Source organism: Loxodonta africana, chromosome X (genome assembly GCF_030014295.1).
Source record: "Loxodonta africana isolate mLoxAfr1 chromosome X, mLoxAfr1.hap2, whole genome shotgun sequence".
Classification (NCBI taxonomy): domain Eukaryota; kingdom Metazoa; phylum Chordata; class Mammalia; order Proboscidea; family Elephantidae; genus Loxodonta; species Loxodonta africana.
In genome coordinates, this window is record NC_087369.1 from 158,212,966 (window position 1) to 158,232,116 (window position 19,151).

The 19,151-nt window shown below is 42.2% G+C and overlaps 1 protein-coding gene across 2 annotated transcripts; it reads left to right on the forward strand.

Annotated features, from left to right (window-relative positions):
* The first annotated feature begins 1,100 nt into the window (after window positions 1-1,100).
* On the forward strand, window positions 1,101-17,597 carry LOC100672761 (zinc finger protein 449). Of its 2 annotated transcripts, none has more exons than XM_010600427.3 (6): window positions 1,101-1,236; window positions 2,427-2,520; window positions 3,783-4,223; window positions 5,800-6,004; window positions 14,122-14,235; window positions 14,433-17,597. In XM_010600427.3, the coding sequence occupies exons 3-6, from the start codon at window positions 3,870-3,872 to the stop codon at window positions 15,326-15,328; spliced, it is 1,569 nt and encodes a 522-aa protein (XP_010598729.2). In that variant the 5' UTR covers window positions 1,101-1,236; window positions 2,427-2,520; window positions 3,783-3,869; the 3' UTR covers window positions 15,329-17,597. The 2 variants fall into 2 exon arrangements, with proteins under 2 accessions (XP_010598729.2, XP_003420914.2); XM_003420866.4 differs by lacking the exon at window positions 1,101-1,236 and adding an exon at window positions 1,462-1,587.
* The last annotated feature ends 1,554 nt before the right edge of the window (window positions 17,598-19,151 follow it).

A 19,151-nucleotide genomic window follows, 5' to 3' on the forward strand; every position in this document is an offset into this window, starting at 1 on the left:
GTGACCAGCGGCCTCTTGGGAGTAGACCTGTCGGAAGCGCAGGTGACAGGCCTCTGGGCTGGGCTGGGTTGAGTGGGAGCAACTCCTGGCTCTAGACGTGGGAGCATGTGGTTTCACTAGCTGTTCCTGGGCGCCCGGGCCCGACGCCATCATCAGGCTCCCAGAGCGCCTTGGCCAGCTGCGCCAGCTTGCGAAGGCGTCCGGGTCCTGTGCAAGGATGGCCGGCATCGCAGAAGCCGGTGGGTCCGGGGCCCCATGTCCCTGCTGAGGAGCCCAACTCTGGCCCGGGAGCAGCTGGCTCCAGCATCTTGGCCTTTGTCCAGGATGCTGCGGAGATCACCCCTGCCCGCTTCCCCCAGGGCCTCCCAGAGACGGGGCCTCACCGCCATCTCTGCTCTTGATCTTGACCTCACGCCAGAAGTCCAGGACGACAGTGTGGCGTCCACAGGCCAACTGCGCCTGCTTGGAGCAAGGTCTGGGAGTACCTCTCCCGAATGACACCATCGCATCTGATGCCCATTGGACGCGGTCTCGCTCTCAGTCCCCAACGATCAAGGAGGGAGGATGTGCATTCAGGGGCGGGACCAATGAGGACCATCGGGGGAATCCTAAAACCCGAAGAGACCCCGGGTGGGAGATAAGGTCAGAGAGGAGTGGACGGGGTCGCTAGGTCGAAACTCAGGTCTTCAAGAGAGGAAAACAAGTAGCAAGTCCAAAGGATGGTGTGACTGTGGGCTTCCAGAGTCAGAATTACCGGGAAAGATTAAAATGCAAATACCCGAGCCCACGGGAGACTCAATATATCAGTGTCAGGGTGGGCCGGAAATGTGAATTTTGAACAAACGCCCTCAAGAAATTCTCCCCACAGATCCCAGTCAAGGCTTACTGACCCATCCTAACGAATTTAAAGGAGGTCCCACCAGCTCCGGTTCCACTAGGGCTGATGGGAAGGAGCCCTCACTTGGACTGCGCCCCAAGCCGCCCCTCCCCGTCCCTGGGGCTTTGGAGGCCGTGGGAGGAGAAAAAAAAAAAAAGAAAAAACGCTAGCCTTTTCCTAAGCCGCTCCGGACACTAAGGAGGCCTGAGAGAGTTTCAGTCCCCACCTCCGTCAGCACACACGTGGGCTCGGCGGGTGGCGCAGGGCCTGCCGGGAGATGTAGTCCGTAGCTCAGCTCTGCGCCTGCGCCCTGGGCAGTTGCGGAGAGCGTGGGTGAGCCGTGGGTGCTGGCTGAGTCGGTGAGTCCCGGAGCAGCAAGGAGGGCGTGGCCGTTCCTGTGGCGCGGGCGCGAGTTGGCAGGGCTCTCTCTGCCAGCGGAGTCCGGCTACGCGAAGTGGTCGCCTCCAGCCTTAGCCCGGGTGGCGGGCACAGTAGGGAGCGGCCGGCGGCGAGCCTCTATCCGGCCGGGTCCTGGCCGCCGCTCCCGGCCCCTTGGCCGGGCCTTCCTGGGATTCCTCCAGGGCGGGTGGGCGCCCCTCGCGGCGGCAGGAGGCCACCGAAGAGCGCGCGGGACCGCGCCAGGCAGCAGCGTCCGATCTTAAACCAGATTTCCAACTTTTCCGGGACGTGTGCCGTTCGCCGTCCATCAGGTGCCGTCTCTGCGCACACTGTTGTATTCCTCGGTCCTGTGAGGGGGTTTGGAGCAGAAAGCACCGGACCCGCGTGAAGGGGACTTTCAGTTCGGAGGGGAAGGAGCCCTGGGAGAGTCCAATCCCTAGTGGACGTGGTCGCCGCAGGCTTGGGTCGGTGAGGGGAGGGCTGGCCAGCTGTGAGGCTGAGCGGGCTAACGGGTGGGTCCACAGCCCAGGTCGGCACAGTTCCGAGATGCCCTCAGGCGACAGTGAGGTGCCTGGGCTTAGGGAGATAGAAGCTTCGGAGGAACAAGCGATAACCTTACTCTGTGCCAGGCAAGCCGCTATTCGCTTCCATGCAATTGCAGCCAGACTGCAAATTTTATGAAGGTAGTCCCCGATTTAGTACGGGTTCCATTCCGATGACTCCGTGGTAAGTCCGTTCTGACGTAAGTCGAATCCTTTTTTTTTTTTTAAATAGTTTTCATTATTATTGCTTTTTATTATAATCATAACATTGAACATCTGGGAGTGAACATCTGAGAATGATAACATCAGCAAAGTATGCATTGCATCAGTATATGTAGTACATATTATTAACAAGATGTATAAAAAGAAAACTCTGGTAGTCGGTTCCTCATAACTCAAATACAGCCCACTGTGCTGTGTGTCAGCTAAGTCACTTACCCAAGGCCGTACAGCTAACGGGTAACTCAAACCTGGATGTTGCTCTGTCGCTGATGTTCATGCTACCTTCATGAGGATGAAATGGGGGCAGTGTGTTGATTTTGGATGACTAGGTGGGAAGTGAATCCTGAGTGGTGTATGTTTTGTTTTGTTTTCCTTGTTCCCTCCAGGGAAGAAGACAGAAACATAGCTGTCACAGCAAACGCAGACACAAAGGACTCATAGCACGAGGGCAGGTCCAGGCCTTGAGACTTGTTGATACATGTATGTGACCGCCTCTGTAACCTCAGATTCCCCTAAAAACATTTTGGTGTTTTCAGATATTTGAATTGTGGGAGACTATAAATTCTGACCTTATTACTGTTTTTCTCTGGCATTTACTATGTGATCTTGGACAAGTTACTCAATACTGGGAAGTCTCAAATGTCAGTTGTCTCATCTGTATTTAGAGAATAATACTAATACCCACTGGCTAATACTGGGTGATGGTTAAATGAGATAATAGATGCAGAATGCTTAGAACAATACCTAGCGCATAGTATGAACTCAGTAAATATTTGCAAAACAAATTCTTGATGGCTTGTCCTACTGCGGTGCCCTTGACTTATAGGAAAGCAGCTTGGAATGTCATTGCAGGAGCGGGGCGGGGCGGGGGGTGCTGGTGGTATGTGAATGTTTGCAAAACTGCAAATACTCAAGATGAGAAGACTGAGGTATTAATGATTTGCTACCCTTTCAAAACATGGCTCTACCTATGGTCCTTTGATTAAAGACTATTAAGAGGTACTTAAAGCTAGATGGACTTTTTGGATTATTCAAAAATATTGTTAGTATTGCTCCTCCATACCCTTTGAGATCTACCTATATTCAGAAAAAAACAGTACAATTGGTATTAGATGAAGTGAGGTCAAAGGCCAGCAGAACTATAGTGGTTCCTTAAGGGCAGGGATTCTTAACCTGCCATCCATGGAGTTAAAGAGCGGAACTGTCCAAAAGAACGTTCTGCGGTGATGGCTGTTGAACACCTGAGATGTGGCCTATGTGGCTGATGAATGAATTTTTATTTTTAATAAACTTAGTCACATGGAGCTAGTGCCTACCATATTGGACAGCACAGTCTAGAAGGCCCATGGATGGATGGGCTTGGAGGTTTTGTAAACCTTTTGAAATTGAATGAGGTGTGTAGAATCGGATATGTATGTGTATTTTTCTAGGAAGTGGGTCCACAGCTTTCATCAGATTCTCAAAACCACCAAAAAGATTAAGAACTGCCATTTTAGGGCCTTCATGAAAAGTAAGGTAAGGGAGAGAAGACCCTAGAAGAGGGTGTAATACCAAAATGGATCCAGAATTCCCAAGTCACCATATAGAGCTGCTTGTAGAACAATGGGAACTGTGATGTGAACAAGAAATAAAGCTTAATTTGTTAAGTCACTGAGAGAAAAAAAAAAGTAAGTTAAGGAAATAAGTTAATAATGCCCTCATGTAACCACTGCTGTTTCTACTTGTATTTTTCCTGTCCTCAGCTGTAGGTGACGCTCGACTATTAGAGAAACAAATCGGAATCTCGTACTGCAGTTCCCAAGTAAATTCTAAGCTTCCAGAAGGGAGCGATGGCTGTGGCCCTGGGATGTGCAATCCAGGCCTCCTTGAATCAGGGCTTCATGCTTGAAGAGTACGATACTGACTGCGAAGTCTTCCGTCAGCGCTTCAGGCAGTTCCAATACCAAGAAGCAGCCGGGCCTCATGAAGCTTTCAACAAACTCTGGGAGCTTTGCTGTCAGTGGTTGAAGCCAAAGATGCGTTCTAAAGAACAAATCTTGGAGCTGCTAGTGTTGGAGCAATTCTTAACTATTCTGCCCTCGGAGATAGAGACCTGGGTGAGGGAACACTGCCCAGAGAACAGAGAAAGAGTTGTGGCACTGATAGAAGACTTACAGAGAGAACTTGAGATACCAGAGCAGCAGGTGAGAAAAGAAGGTGGGATCTCTGTTGTCAGAGAAAAAGAAGTAGCAGAGGCAGCTGGGGCCAGCTCAGATGTCTGGTCTTTGTGTTATCCTTCAGCCCCAAGTCCGTTTCACTTTTTTCTTCTGCCAGACTCAGCATATGAGTCAGTGGTTCTCAACTCTCAGCCCCAAACCCGGTGTATAAAAGTTACTTGGTAAACTCCCCTTAACTATCTTGTAGTGAAATTCAGAGCAAACGTAACCTTTATGCATACATCAGATTAAAAACATCAATATAGTATTCCATGGCCTTGGGGCTTAATCCAGCCCAGGGCCTGTTTTTTGTACAGCCAAGAGCTAGTAATGGCTTTTACCTTTTGGACCACAAAGACAAAATATTCCTGTCTGGCCCTTTCCAGAAAAAAAACTTGACAACCCCTAAGTCAGGTAGAGTGTAGCTGGAATCTAAAGCAACAGTAAAAGGAAGCTAGTTTATTGTACGCTAATGATGTCACCCTACGGCAACCCCCGCCACCAACAATGTGTATTTCAGCATATACCTAATAAAGACCTGATGAAGTTGTCAGATGCTTACATCTCTGCCTAGAATCACCGTGAGTACAACAACCAGCAATTCAGGCTGATACAGCTCAAATACTATGAACAGTGTTGCTGCTGGTCATGTGATTTTCCAAACAAGTCTTGGTAAAATTCTGAGCAAAAAAAATAGTATAGCCTTCCTTTGGTTTTCACAGTAGTGCATTCCAGAAAATTCAAGTTATGCTAAAACTATAAAGATATTTGTATTTATATGATCAAGAGAGTGAGGTTCTTGACAGGTTCTTTGTCTGAAGTTGTTTGAGATGTGGAACAATTCTACATTGAGAATATGACTCCCATCCCTGGCCTACTAGACTCCAATAGCCTCCACCTGGCATCCATCCAAAATGTCTTGGAGGGACAGGGGGGTGGCAGTGTCCTCTGTTGAGAAGCCCCCTGTGAAAGCTTTGTCTGGGGAGGCTCCTAGCTAAGCCCAGGCCAGGATCTTTGGGAGAAGGCACACAGTGCTTTTTGGTAGGCATTAGGGGCACTGAAGTAGCTGTGAGCATCAGGGCAGGTGTCCTGCCCTAACAGGGGTCCTCCCAAGTGTTCTGCTGCCCTAGGATGAAAGGAGTTTGTGGTTTCCCACCTTTCTGTCTCTTCTGGATTTTGCTTATTAATTTAGACTTTAGCTTCATATGGTCTAAACTTGTGCTGCCCAGTACAGTAGCCGCTAGCCACGTGTGGCTCCTGAGCACTTGAAATGTGACCAGTCCACACTGACGTATGTGTAAGTGTAACATGCACAACAGAGCCCAAAGGCTTAGAATGTAAGATACCTCATTAATAATTTCTATTAATTACACATTGAATTCATGACATTGTGGATATACTGGGTTAAGTAAAACATGCTATTAAGATTGACTTCTGCTGTTTCTTTCTATTGTTTTTGTATGGCCACTAGAAAATGTAAAATTACATGTGTGGCTCCCGTTATACGCCCACTGGGCAGTGCTGGTCTAGACATCAGAGTGATGGGTTCTGTCATTTCCCCCAGGTTGGCAGGCAGGAAATGCTCTTGGAAGAACTGGCACCAGTGGGAACAGCACACATACCACCAAACATCCAACTGGAGTCACCGGAGCTCCACGTCCTGGGACCTTCCCAGGAGGCCACCGTGGCAGAGGCGTGGATCCCACAGGCAGGGCCACAGAACATGAACTATGGTGCTGTTGGTGAATGCCAGCCTTTTCCAGAGCCAGGTAAGGCAAGGGGCTTATGTGGGATTTTTTTAACTTATAAAGGATATTTATTTTTCTTATATAGAATTCATTTTTTGTGTTGAGAATATATATAACAGAGCATACATCAGTTCACTGTTTTCTACATGTACAATTCAGTGACATTGATTATATTCTTTGAGTTGTGCAACCATTCTCACCCTCCTTTTCTAATTTATTCCTTTCGCATTAACATAAACTCACTGTTCTCTAAGTTTCTTATCTAGATCTTTCAAATTATTGTTGTGAGTCTGATCTCATATAGATAGACCTCAAAAGAGCACAGTGCTCAAGGCATTCTTTACTAGTTATGCTAAACTATTGTTTGATTTTAAAAATACTTCGGGGGATATTTTTAAAGGGTTTAAGGTTTAAAGATTATCTCTGAGCAGTAGTTTTGGGGGTTCATCAAGCCTCCGTGATGAATGAGAATCCAGAAAGTCTGGAGTCCATGAGAATTTGAAATTCTGTTCTACATTTTCCCCCTCGATCAGTATTCTTCTATAGAGGGAGGATAATTTTCTACTCTACTGTCAAATAATCTGAGAAGCTTGACTATATGAAGAAGAACGGCGCACCAGGATTGGAGGAAGACTCATTAACAACCTGCGTTATGCAGATGACACAATCTTGCTTGCTGAAAGTGAAGAGGATTTGAAGCACTTACTAATGAAGATCAGAGAACACAGCCTTCAGTATGAATTGCACCTCAACATAAAGAAAATAAAGATCGTCACAACTGAACCAATAAGCAACATCATGATAAATGGAGAAAAGGTTGAAGTTGTCAAGGATTTCATTTTACTTGGATTGACAGTCAACAGCCATGGAAGCAGCAGTCAGGAAATCAAAAGATGCATTGCATTGGGTAAATCTGCTGCAAAGGACCTCTTTAAAGTGTTGTAAAGCAAAGATGTTACCTTGAAGACTAAGGTGTGCCTGACCCAAGCCATGGTATTTTCAATCACATCATATGCATGTGAAATCTGGACAATGAATAAGGAAGACCGAAGAAGAATTGACACCTTTGAATTGTGGTATTGGCGAAGAATATTGAATATACCATGGACTGCCAAAAGAACTAACAAACCTGTCTTGGAAGAAGTGCAACCAGAATGCTCCTTAGAAGCAAGGATGGCGAGACTGCGTCTTACATACTTTGGACATGTTGTCAGGAGGGATCAGTCCCTGGAGAAGGACATCATGCTTGGCAAAGTACAGGGTCAGTGGAAAAGAGGAAGACCCTCAAGATGAGTTGACACAGTGGCTGCAACAAGGAGCTCAAGCATAACAACGATTGTGAGGATGGCGCAGGACCAGGCAGTGTTTCATTCTGTTGTGCATAGGATGCTATGAGTCAGAACCGACTCGATGGCACCTAATAACAATAACAACATTGTCAAGTTGGTGATGATGGAATTGATATCTTGGCCAATTCAAAAGATATTTCTCATGTAGAAATTATAGGACTTGATAATTGGTCGTCAGTGGTGAGTAAGGAAGAAGAAGGGGTTAGTATAGTATCCAGGTTTCTGGCTTGTGAGCTGGGTAGTGTTAATATTATTCACTGACATAGAGAACACAGAGGAGGCGATTTAGTGAGTGAAGGTGAGTTTAGATTGGGTCATGTGGAGTTTGAAGTGCTTATGGGTCTCTGGATGGAAATGGCCAAGGTGGAATGGAGCTCAAGAGAGAGACTAGAGTTGAAGGCAGCAATTTGCAAGTCAAAGGCTTACAGAAGGTGGTTGAATTCTCAAGGGTGGTCCGGATCTAGAAGGAGAAAGCACAAGGGCCTGTAGGTATATTCATAGTAATTCTCCGTGTTATTTTTCTCTTAACAGCTGTGCCCGGGTAAAAAGCTCACAGATGGTATCATTTAGCAACATTAATCTTGGCTTTAATACTTTACTCTCTAAAAAAAAAAAAGCACTTGGAAATTCAGTGTATTTAACAAGGGATAGATAAAATCAATTAAACAAGTGAAAAATACAAATTTGGAGGAGAGGAAATTACCCCTTTTTCATCACTGCAAAAGTGATATGCTTTGCAGTTGTTCCTTTAAAGACTACTTAGGCGTTTACTTTTTTTTTTTTCCTAATGAAAACATCCTGGATGTATTACGTGAAGCACATCCTCTTATAGGTTGAGTAGAAAACACAGGATACTGGCAGAATGAAACCATTTTAACACTGTGGGAGAAGTCACTTGATTGTGTATTAAAATTTAGAATATGTTTTTATTCCAAGAAGTTATTTTATTCCAGAAAGTTACATTGTTGGGTATATGAAATGAATACACAGACACGTACACACATATTAATTGCAAAAAAATAACTAAGGTGAAAATACCTTTTGCATTTTGGGAATATCTTAGTAAATACTTAAAGGAAAATTGCATACCTGTGGATTAACTGGAAGTCTAAGCTAAATCCTCCCCCCCCCCTTTTTTTCTTTTGGAATAAGGATAGCACAGGACTGGGCAGTGTGTCGTTCTGTTGTGTGAAACACTGTGAGTCAGAACCAACTCGAGGGCACTTAACAACTTAAATAAATCTATTTCAGTGAACTGAGTCTGAATCATTCTAACAATCATTTGTGAAAACCTTTGCCACAGATAGATGTCTGTCTGTCTGTGCAAAAGGAGCCAAGGGAGATGATCAAAACAAGACTGATTAGAGGAAATTCAGGAAAGCTTCTGTCATATGAGAATCTGCACTTTGTGAAAATAATGAGATAACCTTCAAAGAGAGGATAAACATAGAAGTCAAAAATCAAGGTCAGAGATCAAACGGAATTTGGTTATAATATTGAAAAAATATTATCATTGTCCTTCTTTACTAAAGGAAACAAGCTAAAAACAAGGTCTTGAAAATATCACATGATGAAATCTTAATAAATCAGATAATGGAAGTGTCAGAGATGAAGAAAAAAAGATTTAAGTGTTTGTAGGGCTTGCTAGCAGGAAGCCTATAAAATGTGAATAATACACAATACATTTGCCTTACAATTTAAAGTTCAAATAGCTGGCTGGGAGAAGGTTCTGAGCTGACTGTGATGCAATCTGTGAAGAATTTCATTTCTGCAATGAAAAGTGATCCAAGAAAGACATAAGCATAAAAAAAATCTTCAGCTGAACCCAGGCCAGACATTTCCAGATGTTAGAGGTAGGCAATCATATTAGAATGTCTGCAATCAGAAACAGGAAGTGCTGGCCCCAAAAATATAAAACATATCATGCTTATCTTTTGAAAATGTGAAGTTCGAAATTAGTACGCCAAAATTGGGACACATTTTTGGTTGTCAAAGCTTTGAGTTTTTTTTTTTAATTTCAATTGATGACGTTTCACTAGGAAATCATACACAAAATGTCAAAGATCATGAGAAATGAAAATTTAAAGCAAAATATAGGATATGAGAAATGAAATTTAAAGCAAAATATAAACAAATGCTTTCTGCAAAACATGAGAAGATTCTTGCAACCTAAATTTCTTCAGGTTATCCTGCTACCCCAAATAATGTACTATAATTTCCAATCCCCCCATGTCAGGGATTGAATTATGTCCCCCCAAAAATATGTGTATCAGTTGGACTGGGCCATGATTCCTGGTATTGTGTGGTTTTCCTATATGTTGTAAATCCTGCCTCTATGATGTTAATGAGAGAGGATGGGCGGCAATTTTGTTAGTGAGGTAGGACTCAATCTACAAGATTGGATTGTGTCTTAAGGCAGTCTCTTGAGATAGAAAAGATAGAAGCAAGCAGAGAGACTGGGGGACCTTATACCACCAAGAAAGCAGTGCTGGGAGCAGAGGGAGTCCTTTGAACCTGGGGTTCCTGTGCAGAGAAGCTCCTAGTCTGGGGGAAGATTGATGAGAAGGCCAACCAAGAGAGACAGCCTTCCCCTGGAGCTGAGACTCTGAATTTGGGCTTTTAGCCTACTTTACTGTGAGGAAATAAATTTCTCTGTTAAAGCTACCCACTTGTGGTATTTCTGTTATAGCAGCACTAGGTAACTAAGACATCCCACCATAATAATAATATTTCTTGATTCAGTGGAGCCTTTATGGCACACGGTTATTTGTTAATGAGGCTGTAATAAAGGTATTCCCTGAGCATGGGGTGAGGGGAACATTCATCACTGAAGCACCTTCTTTGTTAACCTCAAACTGCTTCTTCCCTCCTTGTATTAGTTATCTATTTCTCCTTAACAAATTACCCCCAAAACTTAGCAGCTTAATAAGTATTTATTTTTTCAGAGCTTCTGAGGGTTAGGAATTTGGTAGTGGTTACTGAGTGTTTCTGACTCAGAGTCCCCTCATGTGATTGCTGTCAAGATTTTAACATGGGCTGCAGTCATCTGAAGGCTTGACAAGGGCTAGAAGACCCTCTTTCAAGACGGCTGGCCACTTGGTTTATTGGCACCAGTCGCCATCAAGTCGAGTCCAGTGCTCTGGTGACCCCGTGTGTGTTAGAGTAGAACTGTTTCATAGGCTTTTCAGTGGCTGGTTTTTCAGAGGTAGATTGCCATGCCTTTCTTCTGGGGCACCCCGGATGGCACTCAAACTGTCAACCTTTCAGTTAGCAGCTGAGTGTGTTAACCATTTGCACCACCCAGGAGACCTCAATTCCTCATTAAGTGGGCTTCTCCATAGGCTGCCTGCATGTCCTCAGGACATGACAGCAGGCTTCATGAGTGAGTGATCTAAAAGCATGGAGAAGGCTGCAGTGCTTTTGATGACCTAGTTACAAACCATCATTTCTGCCATATTCTATTCATCAGAAGAGAGTCACTGAGTCCAACCCATACTTAAGGAGAGGAAATTTAAGCCCCACCTTTTGAAGGGAGGAATATCAAAGAATTCGAGGGCATATTTTAAAACCACCACACACTCTATGCTTCCCTGCCCCTACTAGCCTTTTACTTTTTAAGTATTTCTTCAGTTAACTTTTTTTTCTTTGGTCAGTTAACTAACTAGGTCAAATAGAGTATACAAAAAGAAACCAAACCTGTTGCCATCAAGTCGATTCCAACTCATAGTGACCCTATAGGATAGAATAGAACTGCCCCATATGGTTTTCAAGGAGCACCTGGTGGATTTGAACTGCTGGCCTCTTGGTTAGCAGCCATAGCTCTTAACCACTGTGCCACCAGGGTTTCAAATTTCTTGGCTGTAGATACAAGATGAGTTTAATGTCCTGGGCATTGCATTATCATCACTGGGAAACTAATGTTCTAGACTGTATTCTGAGTGAAAGATATAAGACATGATTGAACTTTTCAGCCATTATTTCTTCGAATGTTTCTTTCTGTTCCTTTCTCTCCTCTCATTCTGTTATTCCTATTACTAGTATGATGGTGCACTTAATGGTTTCCCACATTTCTCTAAGGCTCCATTCATTTTTCTTCATTCTCTTGTTCTCATTTCTTCTGATCACATAATCTCTATAAATCTATGTTCAAGTTCACATATCCTTTTCTTCTGGCAGTTCATATCTGCTGTGAAGCCACTCAATTATTTTTTTTAATTTCAGTTATTGTTCAACTCCATAATTTCCATTTGGTTCCTTATTGTAATTTCTGTCTCTTTATTGATATTCTCTGATGTGATGTTCTCATCAAACCTTCCTTAACTTCTTTGATCATGGTTTCCTGCAGTTCATTAGCATATTTATAATGGCTTCTTTGAAATCTTTGTCTTTTTTAAATCAGACATCTGGTTGCTTTCATAATCAGTTTCTTTTGCCTGCTTTTTTCCAGTATATGGGTCATCTTTTCCTGTTGACATACATGTCTCATAATTTTTTGTTGGAAACTGGAGATTTTAGATAATACGTTGTAGTAACTCTGTGTATTTGCACCCATCTCCTGGGGCATATTGTTATTTGCTTGTTTATTTAGTGACTGGCCAGATTATTTTCGTGATGTGTTCCCCCTCCTACAATGTTAAGCCTCAGGTATTGCTCCTCATTGGGCATAGCCTTGGTTATGCCCACAGCCACCTTGAGATGACAGTGGTTTTTGCAGGGCTCCTTTGACTTTCTCTTGCACTGACCAGACCCAGCTGTTAAGCTCCACTGATTGTCACCTGATTGCTCCCATGTTTTCAACAGTGACCTGGAGCATAAATTGCTGTACAGATTAATTCAATCAAATTCAGGCTCCTTTGAAAGGCTAGTTCCTGAGGTCCATTTCTGAAATTTGTTTTGACCCCGAGAGGGCTCTTCCCAGTTGTCTCTTTCTCTAGCTCTTTCCTACAAACCAGCTGTCCTATAGTTTGGCCTGTATCTCCAGAAAATCTACCAGTTGCTTTCAAGACAACATCTATTCTTTTTGAGAGGCCCCTTAATCTTGAACTTCTCCATGTTCTGTTGAAAATGAATTCAGTTTTGGGGGGAAGAGATTAGGAGCTATCTGCTTTATGGCCTGCTACTCCCCCAGGCAAAATCTCTGAGCCACGGGGCTCTGTAGCTGGTGGGGGGAACAATGGTGCTTATATCTCTGAGTGACATTGCTGGTTTAGGAACTGAGTGCTAGGTAAGGGGGAGGGGACAGTCGCCTCAGGCCTTCTTGGCTTGCCTACCCTAGTATGGAAACTTTCAAATTGGGACAAGGAGAATTTTGGCCCTAGTGTTCTCAGTGGTGCCACATCCAAGGTAGAGCCTTAACCCCACCAGTGGATGCTGGGTGGAAAAAGGGAGCCCCTACCTCTTGGTCATACTTGCCTGGAATTTAACCTCAGTAATAGGTAGCCCCCTGGAGAAGGACATTTTGCTTTGTAAAGCAGAGGATCAGCAAAAAAAATTTTTTTAAAGACCCTCAGAGAGATGGATTGACACCATGGGCTCAAACATACCTACTATCGTGAGGATAGCACAGTATGGGGGAACATTTTATGCTGTTATACATAGGGTCTCTATGAGTCAGAGCCCACTCAACAGTACCTAATGATGACAACAGCAACAGGTAGCTGGGGCCAGGATAAGAGATACTAACATCCTTCCTCTTCCAGGAAGATGGCCTTCTGACTGGGAACTGGGGAAAGAGGAATCCCTGTTCTCTTGACTATACTACTCTGGATAGAAGCTTCTGTCTTGCTAAGCTTGGAGTGGGAAGAAAGGGAGAGGCCTTGATTCAAATACTTCAGACTTTTGCCATTCTTACCAAATTTTAGTAGCTTTTCTTAGACATTTCTTCATTTGCTGTATCCCCCTAGGACCATTTCCAGAGGACTTTAAAAGGTTTTTTAAAAATAATTTTCACCAGACTCACTGGGGAGTGGATCCACAGAGCTCTTCACAGTGTCATGCTGGAAGTGTATCTCCTTCCTTACGTTTAAATCATACATCAGTATTTTCCAGCTCACATTTTATTGCAGAGCAGTAAACTTTTCCAGAGATGAGGAAGGAGAAGAAGGGGTGTGGAAAGGAAGATTCAAGCCATAACTGCTATCAATGAGGAGAGGAGTGGTAGGTCACAGGGGGAGAGTGAGTGGTTGAGATTTTTCCTTGTCATCTTTAGAGTGATAGAAACACTGTCAAAGAATTATTTGGGTTAAGTTCAAGATAATCCCCTTTTCAACTTCAGCTGAAAAGAACATATAAAGATTGTTTTTTGCATGTTGCCAACCCAGTTCAGTTTCCATTTTAATTTGAAAATCTCTTAACTGAAATTATTCTGGTAGCGGTTTCATAACTACTACCGTTACCTCTTTCTCCTCACTTGGTACTTAGTAACAAAGTGCTTCTCAGTTTTAATATGCCAAAACTTTAGATTTACATCATATTTTGGCTCTAATCTTTTAATTCTATTATCAAAATAGATACAGAACTGATTCAGCTCATTGACTTTAGCACAAAATGAATTCATGCACCTTCCACAGATTAGAGGAAAACAACCTGAATTGAGCACAAAAGTATATTCCTCTTATATTGGTTCTGTTCTTATATTAAAAAAAAAAAGTGTCAGTGGCTACATGTGAGGTAATCCTAATTGAGACAGAAGTAGATATTAAGGAGCTGTTTGTCCAAGAAATCAGCCTAAACTCCGGAAAAACCTTTGGTAATCCTAACTATCCTGCTTCCCATCTTTCTTGTGACCAGGATATCCAATACTAAAGCTTGACCTGAATTTCCCATTGGAGCATAGAGAAGAGCCATGGATGAAGGAATTACAAGCCTCCAAAGAAATGAAACAATTACATGATCCCAATATAGGTAAGTAATTATTCATTGAATACTAGGAAAGAAAAAAAAAAAAGAAGAATTCAGCCTTCAGCAGGGTAAAGAGCTTTGGGATTCCACTTAGGAGTTTCTGTCTTCCCACTAGTAGTTTAATGTAACTCTCTTTAGTCCCTTACTTTCTGTTTTCCTTGGAACACGGTGATACCTGAAATTTCTATTTCTTCTCTCAGGTTTTGAGATCGAGAGAGAAAATGAAGAAGATATTTCAAAACAGAATAAGCTGGAGAATATGTATCCATTTATTGTTGCTTTAGAGGGGAATGCGCTACATGGTCCCATTTTGCAAAAAGACTATGAGCCATTAGAAAATCCGTGGGAGCCCCCGCCCGAGGAGCTACAGACAGATTTAACAAAGCTTGTAAATCCTCAGAACCACTCTGTAGGAGAGAAACCTGAGAGCTCCAACTTGGAAGAAGCTGTCACTCCTAGACCCCATAAGAAAAAGAATCCAGGAGAGAAACCTCACCGATGTGCGCAGTGTGGAAAATGTTTTGCTCGGAAGTCACAGCTTACTGGGCACCAGAGAATTCATTCAGGAGAAGAACCTCACAAGTGCCCCGAATGTGGGAAAAGCTTCCTTCGTAGTTCAGACCTTTACAGACACCAACGACTTCACACTGGGGAGAGACCCTATGAATGCACTGTATGTAAAAAGCGATTCACTCGAAGGTCACACCTTATAGGGCACCAGAGAACCCATTCTGAAGAAGAAACATATAAATGCCTTGAGTGTGGGAAAAGTTTTTGTCATGGATCTAGTCTTAAAAGACATCTGAAAACTCATTCAGGTGAAAAACCTCATAGATGTCACAGTTGTGGGAAAAGTTTTATTCGACTGACGGCTCTTACTTTGCACCAGAGAACTCACACAGAAGAGAGACCTTTTAAATGTAATTACTGTGGGAAAAGCTTTAGACAGAGACCAAGCCTTGTTATTCATTTAAGAATTCATACAGGGGAGAAGCCGTATAAGTGTAGTCATTGTTCCAAAAGCTTCAGACAGAGAGCAGGTCTTATTATGCACCAAGTCACTCACTTTAGGGAAGATTTCTTTAAGAATTGTTGAGGGAAACAGGTCCTACAGAAGTTAACACTAACTCATAAAAGTCTTAACCTGCAAGAGCCTATTTGTCCTGGAAGGACAGTTTTTTTTGTTGTTGTTTTTTGTTTTTGTTTTGGCTATTTTTAAAACTCATTTTCCAAGGCATATGGGTTTTAGAGTATCCACCTACTCTTACAACTCTCCCGGATTTGATTTTTACTCTGTCTCCACAACTTTTTTTTTTATTATAATAAAAATTTTTGTGTACTAAGCCAACCATATCATAGGTGTAAGCATAAAACATATAAATGATGACATTCCTTTCAGGTCTAGGGTCAATATAATGGATTATCTCAGTAACCATGTCTATCTGACATATTTATTTTAGCAGTATCATAATTACTTTGCTGCGTCATTATTAAAGATGAATATATTAGTTCAAGGCATTAGGATATGCCCTAGGTGGAAAGCTAGGAAACAATGAAATTGGTCAAACTATAAAAATGTGTCAGGAACATAAGAATGAAGGGGATGACATTTACCTAGTAAGGACTGTGTTATTGAAATTTTTTGTGTTTAAGAAAATCTAATTTTTAACATTTACTTTGGAGTGTTAGAAAATTTGCTATCATGCTTAGTTGGCAGTCTGTGGTGATGCTGCTTAGAGCTGAGTATTTGGTGATTTATTTTGTTCACAGAATAAATAAGGTATATGCAAGAATCCAGAAACCCTGGTGGCGTAGTGGTTAAGTGCTATGGCTGCTAACCAAAGGGTTGGCAGTTTGAATCCGCCAGGTGCTCCTTTGAAACTTTATGGGGCAGTTCAACTCTGTCCTATAGGGTTGCTATGAGTCGAAATCGACTCAACGGCACTGGGTTTGGGTTTTTTTGGTATGGAAGAATCCACTTGACAGCTGACGTAGAATCTGATTTAATTTAGATTGACCGATGAATTGGTATCCATTGCTTTTCAGTCTTTTTTGCTATTCAGTCAGTGTCTCGCAGAGCATTTAAAATTGTATCCTTCCTTTAAATCAGCCTCTTGCAGAATATGAGCCATTGAACACTTAGTTCTGCAAATAAGTTTGGGAAATGCTTTGTGTTGTCTCTCCTTTGTAGATTCACAGTGCACATCAGCATGTGAGAGTCTTTGAGAGGTCCTCCAGTAAAGGAACAAAAACACAAATACCTTTTTGAGTCAACATTTCCTAAACTTATTTGACTCCAGAACTCTTTTTCATGTATACCCAGAAGTAGTGTTCTGCAAATATTCCTTGGAACACAACTGTCTCAAACAAATATTTCTGTAGCCACCAATATAGACTCATTGTTCCCAAGCCTATTTATCTTCAGTTATTTCAAGAAGTCATCAAAAAATTCTTTAAACAACCATATATGTCTCTTATGTAATACACACACACATCACTTTAGGGAGGTGAGGGTCACTAAATCAGATAATCTGTACGTTGCCCAGTGATTCTCAACCTCTTTGAATTTTACTTAAAATTATACACACACACACACACACACACACACCTTATCTAAATGTTCTCATTATATAAATGTTCTCATATACTCATGTTAAATTTTCTTTCAGTGAGGGAAGAATTCTTTGTCCATTAGAGCTGTTATTATGTGAAAATATTTATAGAGCCTGGCTTCTTGTAAAATGAAATAGGATATCCAAGTATTTTCTCTTCATGAAAATATCCAGCCATCCTTTCCTTAAACTAGAATCAGGGGAAGTGTATCTCTTCTATTCTATTGAAGTTGTTGGAAGTAATATTCAGTATATGTATTTGTTGGGTATCTGCTGTGTACCTAACTAAACCTGTTCTAGGCTTAATGGAAGCTGGTAAAGAAACAAGTTATGTGTCAGGCTCATAAAGTTATTATAATATCTTTAGTTAAACAAGAGTTGGGAAACATGGAGAACAATGCAAAAGAGTTTATAATTAAGTGCCAAATCATACCAAGTGCTGGAGCCAGGATTCTTGTCATCCAGGTCCCTGTATGATGCTGCTATATTTCTAGGGTTAAAATTGGGATCCCAGTAGCAATAAGCATGTAACATGGGAGGAGTCTGAATGTAGAAATGAAAATGCTGAATGTAATGGCTTTTCTTTTTTGTGAAATTGCACTCAAACCAGAACAGTGCCTTAGAATGGATATGCCCAACTGCTCTGTATCTATGCAATAGTTTAATAAAGTGGATATGTATATGCCCTTCCTGCTTCAGTCTCATTAATTAATTCTTTGAATAACTTAGAACTGCTCTCCTGAACTGTGGCGGCAAGCACTGCAGTTGACTCCTGCCCCTACCTCAAGTCAGAATCACTTTATTCTGCGCAACGATGGTGCTGTGTTTATACACTATTTTGTATTTAATACAGTCCATTTTAGCTAGGAGGATTAACCGCAAGTATGGTATGAGTGGCAACCTCCCAATCCGTATCATAAACACACATGACTGGGTTTTTTTACAGGGTAGAGAGCATCTTTTATCTCTTCATCCATTACAGTGCCCTGTATATACTAAGCATTAATAAATACGTGTGCCTTTCAAACAAGAAACTTGTGAAACAGTTCTCGGAAACTGGTAACATAGAACATTCCATGGATATGCCTAATTATACTTCTGAGCATTTCAAAAACATAAGGGCAAGAACCAGTACCCACCTAATAAGTACAATGAAAATTAAATGAAGTATATTTAAGTGCAGGCCAAACATATAGTAAGCTTTCAATAAATATCGGCATATTTTATTTTAATTCTTTGTTTAACGATAAAAGCATTTGTTTGTTCTAAGGTGCCATCGAGTCAGTTCCAACTCATAGCAACCCTATGTACAACGGAATGAAACACTGCCTGGTCCTGTGTCACCCTCACAGTCGGTGTGATTGAGCCCATTGTTGCAGCCACTGTGTCAATCCATCTCTTTGAGGGTCTTCCTCCTTTTCACTGACCCTCTGCCAAGCGTGATGTCCTTTCCAGGGGCTGGTCCTTCCTGATAACACATCCAAAGTATGTGAGATGTAGTCTCGCCATCCTTGCTTCTAAGGAGCATTCTGGCTGTACTGCTTCCAAGGCAGATTTGTTCATTCTTCATTCTTCTGGTGGTCCATGGTATATTCAATACTCTTTGCCAACACCATAATTCAAAAGCATCAATTCTTCTTGGGTCTTCCTTATTCATTGTCCAGCTTTCACATGCATGTGAGGTGAGTGAAAACTTCATGGTGTGGGTCAGGCGCACCTTAGTCCTTAAAGTGACATCTTTGCTTTTTAACACTTTAAAGAGGTCCTTTGCAGCAGATTTGTCCAATGCAATGCATCATTTCATTTCTTAACTACCGTTTCCATGGGTGTTGATCGTAGATTCAAGTAAAATGAAATCCTTGACAACTTCAATCTTTTCTCCGTTTATCATGATGTTGCTTATGGGTCCAGTTGTGAGGATTTTTGTTTTCTTTATCTTGGGGTGCAATCCATGCTTAAGGCTGTGGTCTTTGATCTTCATCAGTAAGTGCTTCAAGTCCTCTTCACTTTCAGCAAGCAAGGTTGTGTCATCTGCATAACACAGGTTGTTAGTGAGTCTTCCTCCAATCATGATGCCCCATTCTTCTTCATATAGTCCAGCTTCTGGGATTATTTGCTCAGCATACAGATTGAATAGGTATGGTGAAAGGATACAATCCTGATGCACACCTTTCCTGACTTTAAATCAGGCGTATCCCCTTGTTCTGTTCAAACGACTCACTCTTGATCTATGTACAGGTTTCTCATGAGCACTTTTAAAGCTATGAAATTTTCTATAAGTCTAGCTTTGATCACATTTCATAATTT